At 45.4% G+C, this 14,448-nt stretch overlaps 1 protein-coding gene across 1 annotated transcript in view; it reads left to right on the forward strand.

The window, feature by feature from the left end:
* The first annotated feature begins 195 nt into the window (after positions 1-195).
* tbck (TBC1 domain containing kinase) overlaps positions 196-14,448 on the forward strand; it is a 45,171-nt gene continuing 30,918 nt past the window's right edge. The window contains 20 exon segments of the mRNA XM_083692701.1: positions 196-290; positions 1,051-1,272; positions 2,758-2,830; positions 4,005-4,119; positions 4,667-4,740; positions 6,115-6,256; positions 6,449-6,509; positions 6,619-6,680; positions 7,280-7,341; positions 8,343-8,491; positions 8,964-9,102; positions 9,941-10,040; positions 10,267-10,316; positions 10,568-10,697; positions 11,372-11,470; positions 11,579-11,641; positions 11,784-11,910; positions 12,622-12,672; positions 12,814-12,897; positions 14,282-14,367. Of these exon segments, the coding sequence (XP_083548827.1) occupies positions 1,080-1,272; positions 2,758-2,830; positions 4,005-4,119; positions 4,667-4,740; positions 6,115-6,256; positions 6,449-6,509; positions 6,619-6,680; positions 7,280-7,341; positions 8,343-8,491; positions 8,964-9,102; positions 9,941-10,040; positions 10,267-10,316; positions 10,568-10,697; positions 11,372-11,470; positions 11,579-11,641; positions 11,784-11,910; positions 12,622-12,672; positions 12,814-12,897; positions 14,282-14,367 (1,860 nt within the window). The 5' untranslated portion in view covers positions 196-290; positions 1,051-1,079.

Here is a 14,448-nt window from a genome sequence, read left to right on the forward strand (position 1 = left end):
AAACGCGCTGTCAATATTTGTTTAGACTATGTAGTAGAAAGTTATTTGCCAATAGTCAGGTTTTTATAAATATAACAAAAGCCATAACCATACCTTTTATTTGTAATTTACAATATTTACAAATCATTTGACAGCTCTGCTCTGTCGCTGAAATATGACGTCATCAGTCACATTCTCTCAGCTGCTCCGGCTGCAAAGGAAGAGAGGATCCTGCAAATAGAATCATATCTGCCTGATGATCTGCCTGATTGTCTGATTTCTTTTGACATGAGGACAGACATTCAGTAAACGTAAGCAGCCATTTCAAAATGTATTGTTTATTACCGTAATATGTATCTATTATGCATTGCTCTCCACTGTTTTGTGCATCCCTTCCTCATCCCCTCCAAACCACTGTACAGTACAGATTGCGTCACTAGACTTTGTTTTGGCTGTTGTCTAGCTAGCTAGAGAGAGAGAGAGAGAGAGTGGGAGAGGGAGAGAGAGAGAGAGAGAGAGAGAGAGAGAGAGAGAGAGAGAGAGAGAGAGAGAGAGAGAGAGAGAGAGAGAGTGAGTGAGTGGGAGAGAGAGTGAGTGGGAGAGAGAGAGAGAGAGAGAGAGAGACTTTGAGTGAGTACAGATTGCATCACTAGACTTTGTTTTGACTGTTGTCTAGCTAGCTAGAGAGAGAGAGAGTGGGAGAGAGAGAGAGAGAGATGGGAGAGATGGAATATATCCATCCAGTAGACTCATGTTCAGAGCAGCAAGACATGGGCCAAGTCATCCATACATACACTAGGTAACTGACCCAGTAATATCACCATATAAAAGTGAACAGGGATGCCTTCTGCTATCAAACATTGTTTTCTGCTTTCCAGTGAGTGCCGCATAGCCCTCTGTGTGTGTGTGTGTGTGTGTGTGTGTGTGTGTGTGTGTGTGTGTGTGTGTGTGTGTGTGTGTGTGTGTGTGTGTGTGTGTGTGTGTGTGTGCGTGCGTGCGTGCGTGCGTGCGTGTGTGTGTGTGTATTAGCCCTCAGACACTAGCCTAACTGCCGTTGTGATCTGTGACCAGCGTCGTGAGCCAATAGCACCAGCAGCACCATGCGTCCGCTGAGCGACGCCCAGCTGGGGGCCTCCACCTTCTTCGCCTCGGCCCTCCCCCACGACGTGTGCGGGAGCAACGGCCTCCCCCTCACCCCCAACTCCATCAAGATCCTGGGCCGCTTCCAGATCCTCAAGACCACCACCCACCCCAGACTCTGCCAGTACGTGGATATATCCCGAGGGAAACACGGTACGGTAACTCTGTGGGGGTCGTGGGTAGGCTTGGGCCGCTATTAGAATTCTCAAACCGGTATATACCTTCCCTCTAAAATACCCCGATATACGGTAGTACTTTTTAGCCGACTTTCAACATGACTAGAACTTGTAGCAAATGTACATAGAAAGTAGTTTCTCTTTTTCTGGCCATCCTTAGTAGCCCCAAAAGTCTGATGTATGACCTCCTTGTGTACGAGTTTAATTTGGACGATGTTTATTAAACAAATGTTGGTGGGTATGATTATGGCAAAATACAGGAGGAGACGGTATGGGCGGTTTTAACAGAAATAAACCGGTATAAGCTTAAATACCTTATTCACTCGGTAATACCATATACATGCCGAAACCTAGCAGTGGGTCTAGTGGTTCCCAGTTCAGATACATTGAAAATGCATCATTCCCTCCTGTTGGTCCTGCGAAGTAGGCTAATATCTATATGAAATAACCAGCCTGGTCAAAGCTGTGTTGTGGCATCATTCCTTGTTTACCCCTATCCTACTGTGTAAGTTAAGTAATGACATCAAGTGAATAAGGAAGATCTGTGCATTTCAAAAGTATTTGAATTGTGGTTTGGCGCCCCCCCCCCCCCCCAGAAACCCACCCAATACTCTCGAGTAGGCTTAGTGTCGCTTAAACAAGTGTTCATGTAGGCTATCACTGTTGCACTCGGAACCCAGTTTGTCAATCTCAGTTTAGCATATTGTACACGGACTGTCTGTGATTCTCGAGTTCAACCACCAACAGAGGAGGCCTCCTCCTAGGTGGCTCTCAGCTCTCAACAATGTCCCAGTTTTTGATCATGTCTTTTTATGTCAAGGCTAAATGACTGTTAAAGAAGTGTTAGGCAATCTTGAAATGCGCAACGTAAATGGTTTTGCATTAGTTTACGCCCTCAAATGACAAGCTTATGGTTCATTAAAAGTCATTAACAAAGTGAGTACAAATAATGAGAACGTATGCCTTTTTACTGAAGGAAACCATGGGTGCTTTTCAGAAATACGGCAATGTTGTTTGTTATTGTTGTTTAAGTAAACGGTCCGTTTTTTATCCTTTTTATTGACTTCCTCGGTTGTTTTAAACTTCCTTTAACTTTTAATGTCCATATGTTTTAATAGGTTCCTGACCTCGACCCTTAGTTGGTAGATATGAAGATAACATTTTGTTTGCATGTGTTGTGGTTGTTCAGGAAGTTGTAAATGACTAAGTACACCGTTATGGCTTTATAATGATATACTGTAGCATATGTGTGGTCACACAACATTAGCTTTTAGCATCTCTTTTGTGTGGCTATTTAAAGCCAATAACGTCATGTGGGCTAACTTTAAGAGTGCATTGTGAACATTAGGTTTTATTTCACACATGATGTGATGAAAAGGTACTTATTCTAGAATGTCATGGACATGGACCATTTAACTCTTGTTTCATAACAAGTTTTTTTTTTTTTTTTACTTTCTTCTAGAACGACTGGTGGTCGTGGCAGAACATTATGAAAGCAGCTTGAACAACTTCCAGAAGCAGGGTAAAACTGTCAGGTATGCTAACACTTTCACTTAACGCATGTCTTTGAATGCATTCTTGTAACAAGAGTAAAAGTAACTGGAGAGACACATTCATTTGTGTGTCTCTCTTTCTCAGTGGAACTGACATGGCTTGATTCATCATGTATGATAGCCACTGAATAGCTTCATTTAGAAAAGTCCTTTATGATAATATAATACTACTACGAATAATAATAATAATTCCCATTTAGCTGACATTTTTATCCAAAGCGACTTATATTGCAGTGAGTGATACATTTTAGTATATATGGTCCCAGCGGGAATCAAACCCACAGCCTAAGCGTTGTTAGCGCCATGCTCTACCAACTGAGCCACAGAGGACCACACATTTATGATACACTTCCCGTGCCATCTACTGGTTGACTTGCATAGTACCGCAGAACCGTTCCTTATAGAGTATGAACTCTTCAACTGTGCAGGTCCAGACATACGTTACAGTATGTGTCACACATAACCTATTCTAACTGCTTTGGCTGGGACACAACACACAGCTCTAACGTGGGAATCCTCACTGTAAGCCAGTAAGCTATAGATCCTGTTAGGAATTCATGTCTTCAGATGTGTTGTTGCCAAGTCCAAAAAATGAGATCAGATCACTGGAGTTCCTTCAATCATTTGGGATTTCTGGGGACAGAGAGACACAATGGGCCTGATGGAGCAGCTTATAAATGATCTGATAACTGGGATGCATCATGTAACTAATGAATCAACCAGAATCACCATTCCCCATCAGTCCAAATGAGATAAGACAAGCTTTTATATGGTCTGCACAGACATTCCCTTTTTCATTATGAACAGATCATTTCAGGATATGAACATATGACAGAAAGAAGAAACGTAGATGAATCCAACATTCAGTACGATGAAGTATGGTTTGAATCAAGTGCTATAGTGGACCGTACAGTGAAATAAAGTGTGGTGATTGTAGTGTGCATGTGTCTGGATTCTAGTCCATTTCATCAGCTGCCGCCCTGATTCGTACCAGATCATAGTCTCAGCTGTAACACCGTGTGTATTTCAGCCCAGAGAAGTTGGCTTCAGATAGCCTACCAGTCTCTTCCAATCCGATATGTCTGTATTTCAGCCCAGGGAAGTTAGCTTCAGATAGCCTACCAGTCTCTTCCAATCTGATGTGTCTGTATTTCAGCCCGGAAATGGTGCTGCAGATCGCCTACGAAGCCTTGGAGGGCCTGGACTTCATGAACAAACACGGCATGGTGCACAGAGCACTAAGTGCACACAACATCCTCATGGACGGCAAGGTACAGTAACATCCCCATGCTGCCAGATCTAACTTCATACCATCCCTATACAGCCAAATGGGCGGCAGGTCGCTGGTTCGATCCCCACCCTAGGAGGGAGCTGGATGTGAGCTGGTAACTGGAAGGTTACTGGCGTCATATCTAAGGCTCCTACCACTGCTGTTGTGTACTTAACCCCTAACTGCTCCAGCGGCGCCAAATATGGCTGCCCTGTGCCCAGAGCTCTGTTCTCCCTTGGGGGTGTGGTGTGTGCAGTGTGTGTGTGTGTGTTGTCTCGGGAGGGGTGTGCATGTGTCAAATTCCTACAATTGATGAGAATTGATTGCATGGCCAAATAAAGAGTCTTCTTCTTCTTTTTCTTCTAAAAAATCTAACTTCAGATAGTCTGTACAGTATGTAAGCAAAATCTAAATCATGCAATGTCAATTGAGAAATGTTCTGGAGCATATTCTGGGACGTGTCTTTAGTCTAGGATTTATTTTTTGCCCCTTGGTTTTGATACAGTACGTTTATCCAGTATATTGACGTGCCTGTGTTTTCTCTGTAGGGCAATGTGAAGCTGGCCAAGTTTGGCTTGTACCACATGACTGACCACGGGGCCGATGTGGACTTCCCTATCGGGTGAGCCTTCTTCTCATATCATATCAACTAACCTGTCCTACTCACAATCAGCACGGCCACGGATCCCGTGTCTCACACCCTATGTATGCTTTGAAATGCACGTAGGGGAGCGTACTAGTGTCATCAACGATGACCCCACCAGTGCCCCCCTCAAGTCACTCACACACTCACTGACATCATAACACATATGCACACACATAATCATCCATCTGCTGTTTATACTGCTTATACTGTTCATATTGTTTATACTGTTTATACTGTTCATACTGTATACTTTTTTAGTACTTCTATTTTATTTTATTTTATTCTATTTCAAACTTATTGTATTGTTGCACTACTCTGTGGCACTGTCACTTTTGCATTTCACTGTATACTTGTATGCACGTGACAAATAAAGAATCTTGAATCTTGAACTTCAGGGAAAGGCCTGGAGAATTGGGACACAGGGAATGTGGTTATGATTTTTTAAAGAGGAATATGTGTGCGTGGCTGCCGAAACCTTACTTTCGAAGTACATACCCGTCCGTATCTGATAAGATCGAAGGAGAAATGATGAGAGGAGAGGTTCATGTGGAACGGAGAACCTCTAGAACGTCTCCTCGAGTGATGAAACCATATGAAACAGCATGAGATTTATATGCATAATGGACCCGTCCTTTCTGATCAAATCCAGGTTTTGGGGATATCAAAGTAGCTTGTTTCCAGTACTGTAACAGATCGGCGGATTCCCTTCCAAACCAAAAAGGTCTTTGTGTTCTACAAAGTCTTTGTGTGTAATGTCCTGTCGTAAATTGAATGGGGTGGGGGTGGGTGGGGGGGGGTGATGGACAGTGTTTGTGCGTGGGTGCGTCCCTGGGTGCGTCCGTGCGTGCGTGTGCCTCTGGGCTCAGATGTCCAAAAAAGAACATCTGGTCTGAAAATGATCTGGCTAACTTTAATATTGATTCCTTGATACTAAACATTGTACCCTATGTGCATCTTTCATTCTGACAGTCCATAAGAGAAATATGTAATACCTTGAATATTAAGGTAGAGTTATGATAGAGTCTGTTTAATGTCACTCCGCTATTACGCAACGTGAAAAAAGGTATTGGGCTCGTCCTTCAATCGAACCCGCACTGCAGAAACTTTTTCACTTTTTTTTTTTTACAATTACGATTTTGCAATTCCTGCAGTGCAAGACTGTGAGTTTGATTGAATGATATGAAATACCCAGCTTGTGTGGGTGTATGTGCGTGTGCGTATGTGCGTGTGCGTGTGCGTATGTGTGTGTGTGTGTGTGTGCGTGTGTGGGTCTGCGTGTGCATGTGCGTGTGTGTGTGTGTGTGTGCACGCGCGTGTGTGTGTGACCCTCTCTGTGGCTCTGTTCCACAGGTACCCATCCTACCTGGCCCCGGAGGTGATCGCCCAGGGCGCCTCCCACCCCAGCCTCCCCTCCCACGGTGATGCCCCCCCTCATTCAGGACCCAAGACTGACGTGTGGTCCCTGGGAGTCCTCCTCTTTGAGCTCTGTGCTGTAAGACCCCTTTTTAAAACAGCCACGCCCGATGCCCAATAACTTTCTCCCATCAAAACAAAACAAGACCTCTTAATTCATTTTCAGTACCATCACATGCTTTTAAGTGTATTCTTATAAATGCGCCCTTTAAATTGAAATACATAAATGTATAATTTTGAGGCAGGCCCTTCTCTCCCCATCGTATTACAGGGTAGAAGACTACTGCAGAACATCGAGATCAGCGAGAGATTGAAATTCATCCTAACCTTGGGTGAGCGAACGTTGACTTGGTGTTGCCGTGCGTCCCGTTGTGTCACCGGTTGACGATGAGAGGGTTGTCGTTTGCGTACGCTGATAGGGTTGTTTGTGCCGGTCCTCAGGTTGCATGGACGACATTGTCACCGTCCTCGCCGAGGAGCACGGCTGCCTAGATGCAATTAAGGTGGGCTTGACGTCACGGTCTCCGACCATTTCAGGTGTTTTCAGTTTTTCCCGTCACATTCAGACCGCCTTAAGAAGTCTTGCTGATACTGTAGGTTGCCTGATGTGCGTCAACGTAATTGTTACCATGGCAATGAGATAATACTAAACCGTTATTATCTCACGTCAATGGGGAGTCATCATGCACCAATGTATCAAATCAACACCCTTCAACTTGTAAGTGCAAGCCGTGTGTGTGTGTGTGTGTGTGTGTGTGTGTGTGTGTTTGAAGCGCGTGTTTGAAGTGCGTGTGTGTGTGTGTGTGCGTGTGTGTGTTTGAAGTGCGTGTGTGTGTGTGCGTGTGTGTGTGTGGGTGAGCTAATGACCTTCATATGTTCTCTTCTCCTCCGCTTGCAGAAGTGTGTTCCTTGTAAAAATGCTTTTAACCTCTTTTTTTTTTGTCGTCGTCGGTTTCCAAGTTTTATATCTTTAGGATGCTGGAAGAAAGCCGTAAAAAGCACAGAGAGATTGTGGCTGTAAAGGAGATTGTAGCGTAACTAACTAAACCCCGCCACCCCCCCCCACCCCACCCCCCCCCCACCCCCCTCCTCTGCCTTACAGGAGCTGCCAGGGAATGTCCTTGCCTTATTGAGGAAATGCCTGACCTTCCTACCCACCAGAAGGTACAGTAGCTCTGACTCCTGTGGTGTACTACCACCGACTTTCCACTGAGGGGCACAATTCCCGAAGCCTTCTCTTGATCCATGCATATAAACTGCTGCACAGTGTCATGGCCCATGGAGGATTATTGATATTGATGATGATACTAGAATGCAGAATGCAGCCATACTCTTGCATAATGATGTCTATTGACCAAATGTGAATCAGTGACATTTAGGGGACTAGCTAGTATCAATACATTTTCTCTATAAAGTGCTAATGCTTTGTTGTGAGTGATTGATAATCATTAATTATTAATGATATTATTATTAATCATGATAATAGTGATTTTAAGGCATAGGTTGTAACCCTCACTCTGACCCTAACCCACACTAACCCTAACCCTCATAAACCCTAACTATAACCCTAACCCACACTAACCCTAACCCTCATAAACCCTAACCATAACCCTAACCCACACTAACCCTAACCCTAACCCTCATAAACCCTAACCATAACCCTAACCCACACTAACCCTAACCCTCATAAACCCTAACCATAACCCTAACCCACACTAACCCTAACCCTCATAAACCCTAACCATAACCCTAACCCACACTAACCCTAACCCTCATAAACCCTAACCATAACCCTAACCCACACTAACCCTAACCCTAACCCTCATAAACCCTAACCCACACTAACCCTAACCCTAACCTCCACTCCAGCTGTTGGACTGATTAGCTGGTCTGCTTTCAGTCAAGGGAGGTTCTATGTTCTTTTCAAGCTGCATCAGCGGTTTTGAAAGTGCAGAGTATAACCCTTATTCAAACTAGTGACCCAGTGATTAAGGGTTGTCACAGCTTACATCAGTGCCCCACTGTGAGGACTCATACACACACACACACACACAATGGAAACCAGATACGCCACCGAAAAACTAACAATTCTATGTTATATGGAGGTATTTGAACTTGTGAGTTTATCACCTTTTATTTAAACTGGGTTCCACTTGGCCCTCCAGACCCACCCCTGCAGAGCTGCTGGGAGACCCCGTGTTTGAGGACGTCTCCTGCCTCTACCAGCCCTTCCAGAAACCAGTCAGCCTGTTCTCCTCCTCGTTACGCTGTGCCCACCTGGACCTCCCCGAGGACATCAGTGACCTCTGCAAAGGTCAGCACACACACACACACACACACACACACACACACACACACACACACACACACACACAGAATTGACAAAGTAGAGAGGCCATAAGCCAGGATTAAGAGGCTACATCAATACTGACATTTTAGATTTGAATGAAAAATACCGTCACGGTTTCATTAGGTCTCAGTATCGGACACATTAGACATTTATTAACTTAAGAGGGGTTTGTGTGTGTGTGTGTGTGTGTGTGTGTGTGTGTGTGTGTGTGTGTGTGTGTGTGTGTGTGTGTGTGTGTGTGTGTGTGTGTGTGTGTGTATGTGTGTGGGGTGTGCTAACGTGCATGCATATGTATGTGTGTACGTGTGTTCGTGCGTGGCGTGCTAACATGCTTTCGTGTGTGTGTGTGTGTGTGTGTGTGTGTGTGTGTGTGTGTGTGTGTGTGTGTGTGTGTGTGTGTGTGTGTGTGTGTGTGTGTGTGTCGTCCAACATCCAGATGAGGACGAGGACTACCTAGCAGAGAGGGCCATAGACGAGGTGTACCACCTGTGGTGCCTGGCAGGGGGAGACCTGGAGAAAGAGCTGACCAACAAGGAGATCATCCTGTCCAAACCTCCTGTCTGCACGCTGCCCAAGTAACACACACACCTCTCACTCTCACACACACACACACACACACAAACTCTTTCTTTCTTACGGTCCCGCAAGTCGTCCGATCCCCACCGATCCCCACCGATCCCCAGGAGGGAGCCAGGATGTGAGCCGGTGACTGGAGGGTCGCTGGCATCATATCTTACCTACCACTGCCGTTGTGCCCTTGAGCAAGGCACAAAGCATCTGCCCCTAACTTCTCCAGGGGCGCCGAAGATGTCTGGCCCTGTGTGCGGGGAGGAGGTTAGGGGCGGTGCAGAAAATACCCCTATCCAAACAGTGATTGATTGATTGATTGATTGATTGATAGGCAAATAAGACCTGGTTTTGGTTAATGTCCTGTTTATATTGTGGATTAGTCGGGTAATGCATGAAACTCCCCAAGCGATGAAAAAACGATTCAAGATAGATTCTGTTAGACTGTTGTGGATCTATGCTAACCAGATCTATACAGGATTATTATTATCTGATCAGTGGGAGATGATTTAGGATCATCGATCGAAGGTGTGTAGGCTAATGTGCACTCAGAAATATTCTCTTCACGTAGCCAGGCCGGGCCGGGCTGGGCTGAGCTGGGCCGAGCATTCGTGGAGCAGCTCGTTTTAGTGAAGTGTGGAATACTGTTGGGAATATTGCATCATTAATCTCTCTCTCTCTCTCTCTCTCTCTCTCTCTCTCTCTGTGTGTTTGTTAGTTTCCTGTTGGGAATACCACATCATTAATCTCTCTTTCTCTCTCTCCGTGTGTGTGTGTGTGTGTGTATGTGTGTGTGTGTGTGTGCGTGTGCGTGTGTGTGCGTGTGTGTGTGCGTGTGTGTGCTAGTTTCCTGTTGGAGGACGGGGAGTCGTTTGGCCAGGGCAGAGACAGGAGCTTCCTGCTGGATGACACCACCGTCACCCTCTCCCTGTGCCAGCTCAAAAACGTGAGGAGCACATTTGACCACAGATGACTTTGTGTCCTCTCTCTCTCTCTCTCTCTCTCTCTCTCTCTCTCTCTCTCTCTCTCTCTCTCTCTCTCTCTCGGCTTCACTTTGGGAAGAAACATGAGGATGGAAGCATTCGGGAGATGTGAATTCGGCTATTGTTTGGCTGTCTAGGTCTAAAAGAGCCCAATGTGTTCTGTTTCAGTCTAAATGTGTTCTGTTTCAGAGGCTGAAAGACGTGGCAGGAGAGGCCTATTACCCGCTTCTTGAAGACGAGTAAGAATGGCCTTTTATCTGTTGTGTTTTAAGTGTTACTTATTGACCCAGTCTACATCCTGTCCTGTCCTGTCCTGTCCTGTCCTCTCCTCTCCTCTCCTCTCCTCTCCTCTCCTCTCCTCTCCTCTCCTCTCCTCTCCTCTCCTCTCCTCTCCTCTCCCCTCCCCTCCCCTCTCCTCTCTTCTCCTCTACTGCTTGTGGTAGTTCTGTCTCTAAGATCTGTAATGCAACTTTTACTGGCCTTCCTACAGACAGTCCAGTCTGCCCCAGTCCAACAGCAGCAATGAGCTGTCAGCAGCTGTCACACTGCCCCTCATCATCCGCGAGAGGGACACAGAGTACCAACTCATCCGCATCATCCTTTTCGACAGGCTTCTCAAGGTCTGCGGCCCCTCACGCACATTGCATACACACAAGCAGGGATACGCACAGACACGCGCGTGCGCAGGGACACACACACACACACACACACACACACACACACACACACACACACACACACACACACACACACACACACACACACACACACACACACACACACACACACACTCCACTCCACTCCACTCCACTCCACTTCACAAACCCAAACACTCCATCATTCTGACCCCGGCAGTTTTAAGACCCCCCCTGTTTCCGCAATGCCACCATGAAAGAAGAGTAGGCAGAAAATGACATTGACTTTTATTCTGAGCCCTGGTACATTTTTACTGTCTTTGTGTCCCTGGCTGGATGTCTGTGTCAAAACATCGTTTTTTATCTGTATGTGTGTCTAGCCTCCGGTATTTATTGTGATTGTTTGGAGGAGTTATAGAGGTGCTAAATCGTAGAAGAACGTTCTGTGTTTTGGGCTGTTTGTCCTCAGCCCCAGCTGAAAATCAAAACGGAAACCACTCCGAAAGAATACATTTTAAATTCGTTAATTTATTCATTAAATTGAGACCTATTCGAGTGATATATTTGGGTTTTTTTCTTAATCTATGGATTACTTACGAGGATTAACCACCAACTTTTAATTAGATCTGAGATCTTTATGTGTTTAATGATTTTCTCAGGCTTACCCTTACAAGAAGAACCAGGTGTGGAAGGAGGCCAGGGTGGACATTCCCCCCCTCATACGAGGACTGGCATGGGCTGCCCTGCTGGGAGTGGAGGTAGGAGCCCATACACGGACTGTACCATGTTGACATGAATAAGGGGGTGGCGGCGGGGTGGATGGGGGAATGGTTATAGTTGATGAATGGTCTTTTCTGTTTCCTCAGGGGGACATTCAAGCTAAATATGACAGCACAGATAAGGACACTCCTATACCCACTGACAGACAGGTATCTTCTCATTCTCCTCAGTGTGGATGGAAACCATGTTGATTTCGATGTTTGCAGATGGAAATTCTCATTCAATTTATTCACTCACCTCACTCTCTGTCCCTGTGTGTGCGTGTGCGTGTGTGTGCGTGTGTGTGTCCAGATCGAGGTGGACATCCCGCGGTGTCACCAGTATGATGAGCTGCTGTCGTCCCCTCAGGGTCACGTCAAGTTCAGACGTGTGCTGAAGGCGTGGGTGGTGTCACACCCTGACCTGGTCTACTGGCAGGGTCGGTCACCTCTCTCTCTCTCTCTCTCTCTCTCTCTCTCTCTCTTCTCTCTCTCTTTCTCTCTCGCTCTCTCTCTTTCTCTCTCTCTCTCTCTCTCTCTCTCTCTCTCTCTTTCTCTCTCTCTCTCTCTCTTTCTCTCTCTCTCTCTTTCTCTCTCTCTCTCTCTCGCTCTCTCTCTCTCTCTCTCTCTCTCTCTCTCTCTCTCTCTCTGTCTCTCGCTCTCTCTCTCTCTCTCTGATCGATCAATCTATGTATATATCTTTGTCTCTTTCTCTTTCATTTTCTCTCTCGCTGTTATTCTCTCTATCTCTCTCTATTTCTTTCTCTCTCTCATTCTCTCTCTTGCTCTCTCTCTCTCTCTATTTCTTTCTCTCTCTCTCTCTATTTCTGTCTCTCATTCTTTCTCTTTCTCTCTCTCTCTATCTCTCTCTTTCTCTATCTCTCTCTTTCTCTATCTCTGTGTCTTGCTGTTACATTCATATTGAGTTGTCGTGTTTCACTATTAAGATTCACCGTGGTGGTTGACCACTAGATGGCGCTCACGTCATTCGTTTTTTTTTTTTTTAACTCAGCCTAGTACAATATTACACTTTGTCCAGTGGATTAAGTGGATTGATGTTTCAGTAGTTACCAATGACACAAATATATGTTACAAAAAAACCGAAAAAGTAACTGTATAGATTTACAATGTTCATTGTTTTTTCCCCACAGGTTTGGATTCACTTTGCGCACCGTTCCTCTACCTGAACTTCAACAACGAAGGTAAGAGTATCCCGACTTCGCATTGGTGTCGGTTTCTGAGGCCCTCGTATCCTATTTCGACACCCAAAGAAGCTCAACTCTGAAACTCTCTGTCCTCTTCTTCCTCTTCCTCCTCTTCCTCCTCCTCTTCCTCATCCACAGCCCTGGCGTACGCCTGCATGTCGGCCTTCATCCCCAAATACCTGTACAACTTCTTCCTCAAGGACAACTCTCACGTGATACAAGGTGAGCTTTACCGTACGGCGTGACATTTACTATAATATATGCCCTCATGTCAAACACGTCTCTCGATACAGCACGATATATACGCTGTGCCATTAGCAACAATGTATTCCTACGTGTGTGTGTGTTTCCGTCACCCCGGTAACTCAATATTTAATCAACATCAATTATGTACTCCACTTTTACTGCTGTGTTCTGTATGTTTGGCAGGGGAGGCCGGCGGAGGCAGAAATCGGAGGACGGGCTCATTATAAGGCGTTGAACGGAATGAGGGATGGTATCAAACGTGTGTGTGTGTGGTTTTAATACCGTTCCTGATTCCGTTCCACGCATTACGATGAGCCCCGTCCTCCGCTTTCTACCTCCGCCAGCCTCCCTGATGTTATTTATAACCAGTTATGTTGATTAACTTTCCATAACAGCGCGCGTCTGCCCCGATGGTAAATAAGTCCCGGGTTTGGAATTGGAATGAATATCCAACAGGAATATCAACAGGCTGGCTTCGGAGTTGATTAGATTTGGGCACCGTATTGTTCCTGAGGTGTGAGGTCTCATTATGAGTCAGTCTTAATGAGGCCTTCCCACGGAAAGCCAGGACATTCAGAGATGTGGCCATGAATATATAAAATAAAACAAGGATAAAATAAAGGATGGTTGGATGTGTGTATATGTAGATAGATAGATATATAGATAGATAGATAGATAGACAGAGATAGATACTCTAGATAGATATATAGATAGATAGATAGACAGAGATAGATACTCTAGATAGATAGATAGATAGACAGAGATAGATACTCTAGATAGATAGATAGATAGATAGATAGATACTCTAGATAGATAGATAGATAGATAGATACTCTAGATAGATAGATAGATAGATAGACAGACATATAGATAGAACCCATAAAGAAATATGAACGACTTTCCTGATAAACTGAGACACAAACACACCTCCTGAACTCCCGATGGAATGTCCCCCCCCCTCCCCCCTCCCCCTCCCCCCCCACTCTGTCATCTGCACTGACCGCAGCCAGATGACTTCCTCATATTGACGTGTCTGCTCCGAGTGTTTTCATGTGTGTCTCGGAGTGCACATAAGGAATGTGAAAACGCTCTTATTAATAAACTGTCATATTTCATTGCTTAGAGCCCACATTTTCCTCTGCTCCTCATCCAGTGATCTGGGTATGCATCACAAACAGAAAAAAAAAATCAATAAACACGAGGATCATTTTGTAGGTCCGATATCAGAATCCCCATATGGGTTTGACTGTAAGCCCTATATCGACAGTAACTTGCTTGCAACAGTTGATCTTGCTCTGACAGACGACCCCGGTGATGTTTCCCTATTCTAAACGCTCTGCTCCTCTTTCCCGATTCCCAGAATACCTCACCGTCTTCTCCCAGATGATCGCCTTCCACGACCCGGAGCTCAGCAACCACCTGAACGAGATTGGCTTCATCCCGGACGTAAGCGTTCTCTCTGCTCAAACACAGGAGGTCCTAGAACACTAGACAGGGGGGGTAGCAGGAACGGTGGGAGGCGATATC

This window comes from Argentina silus (genome assembly GCF_951799395.1).
Source record: "Argentina silus genome assembly, chromosome: 21".
In the NCBI taxonomy this organism is placed as follows: domain Eukaryota; kingdom Metazoa; phylum Chordata; class Actinopteri; order Argentiniformes; family Argentinidae; genus Argentina; species Argentina silus.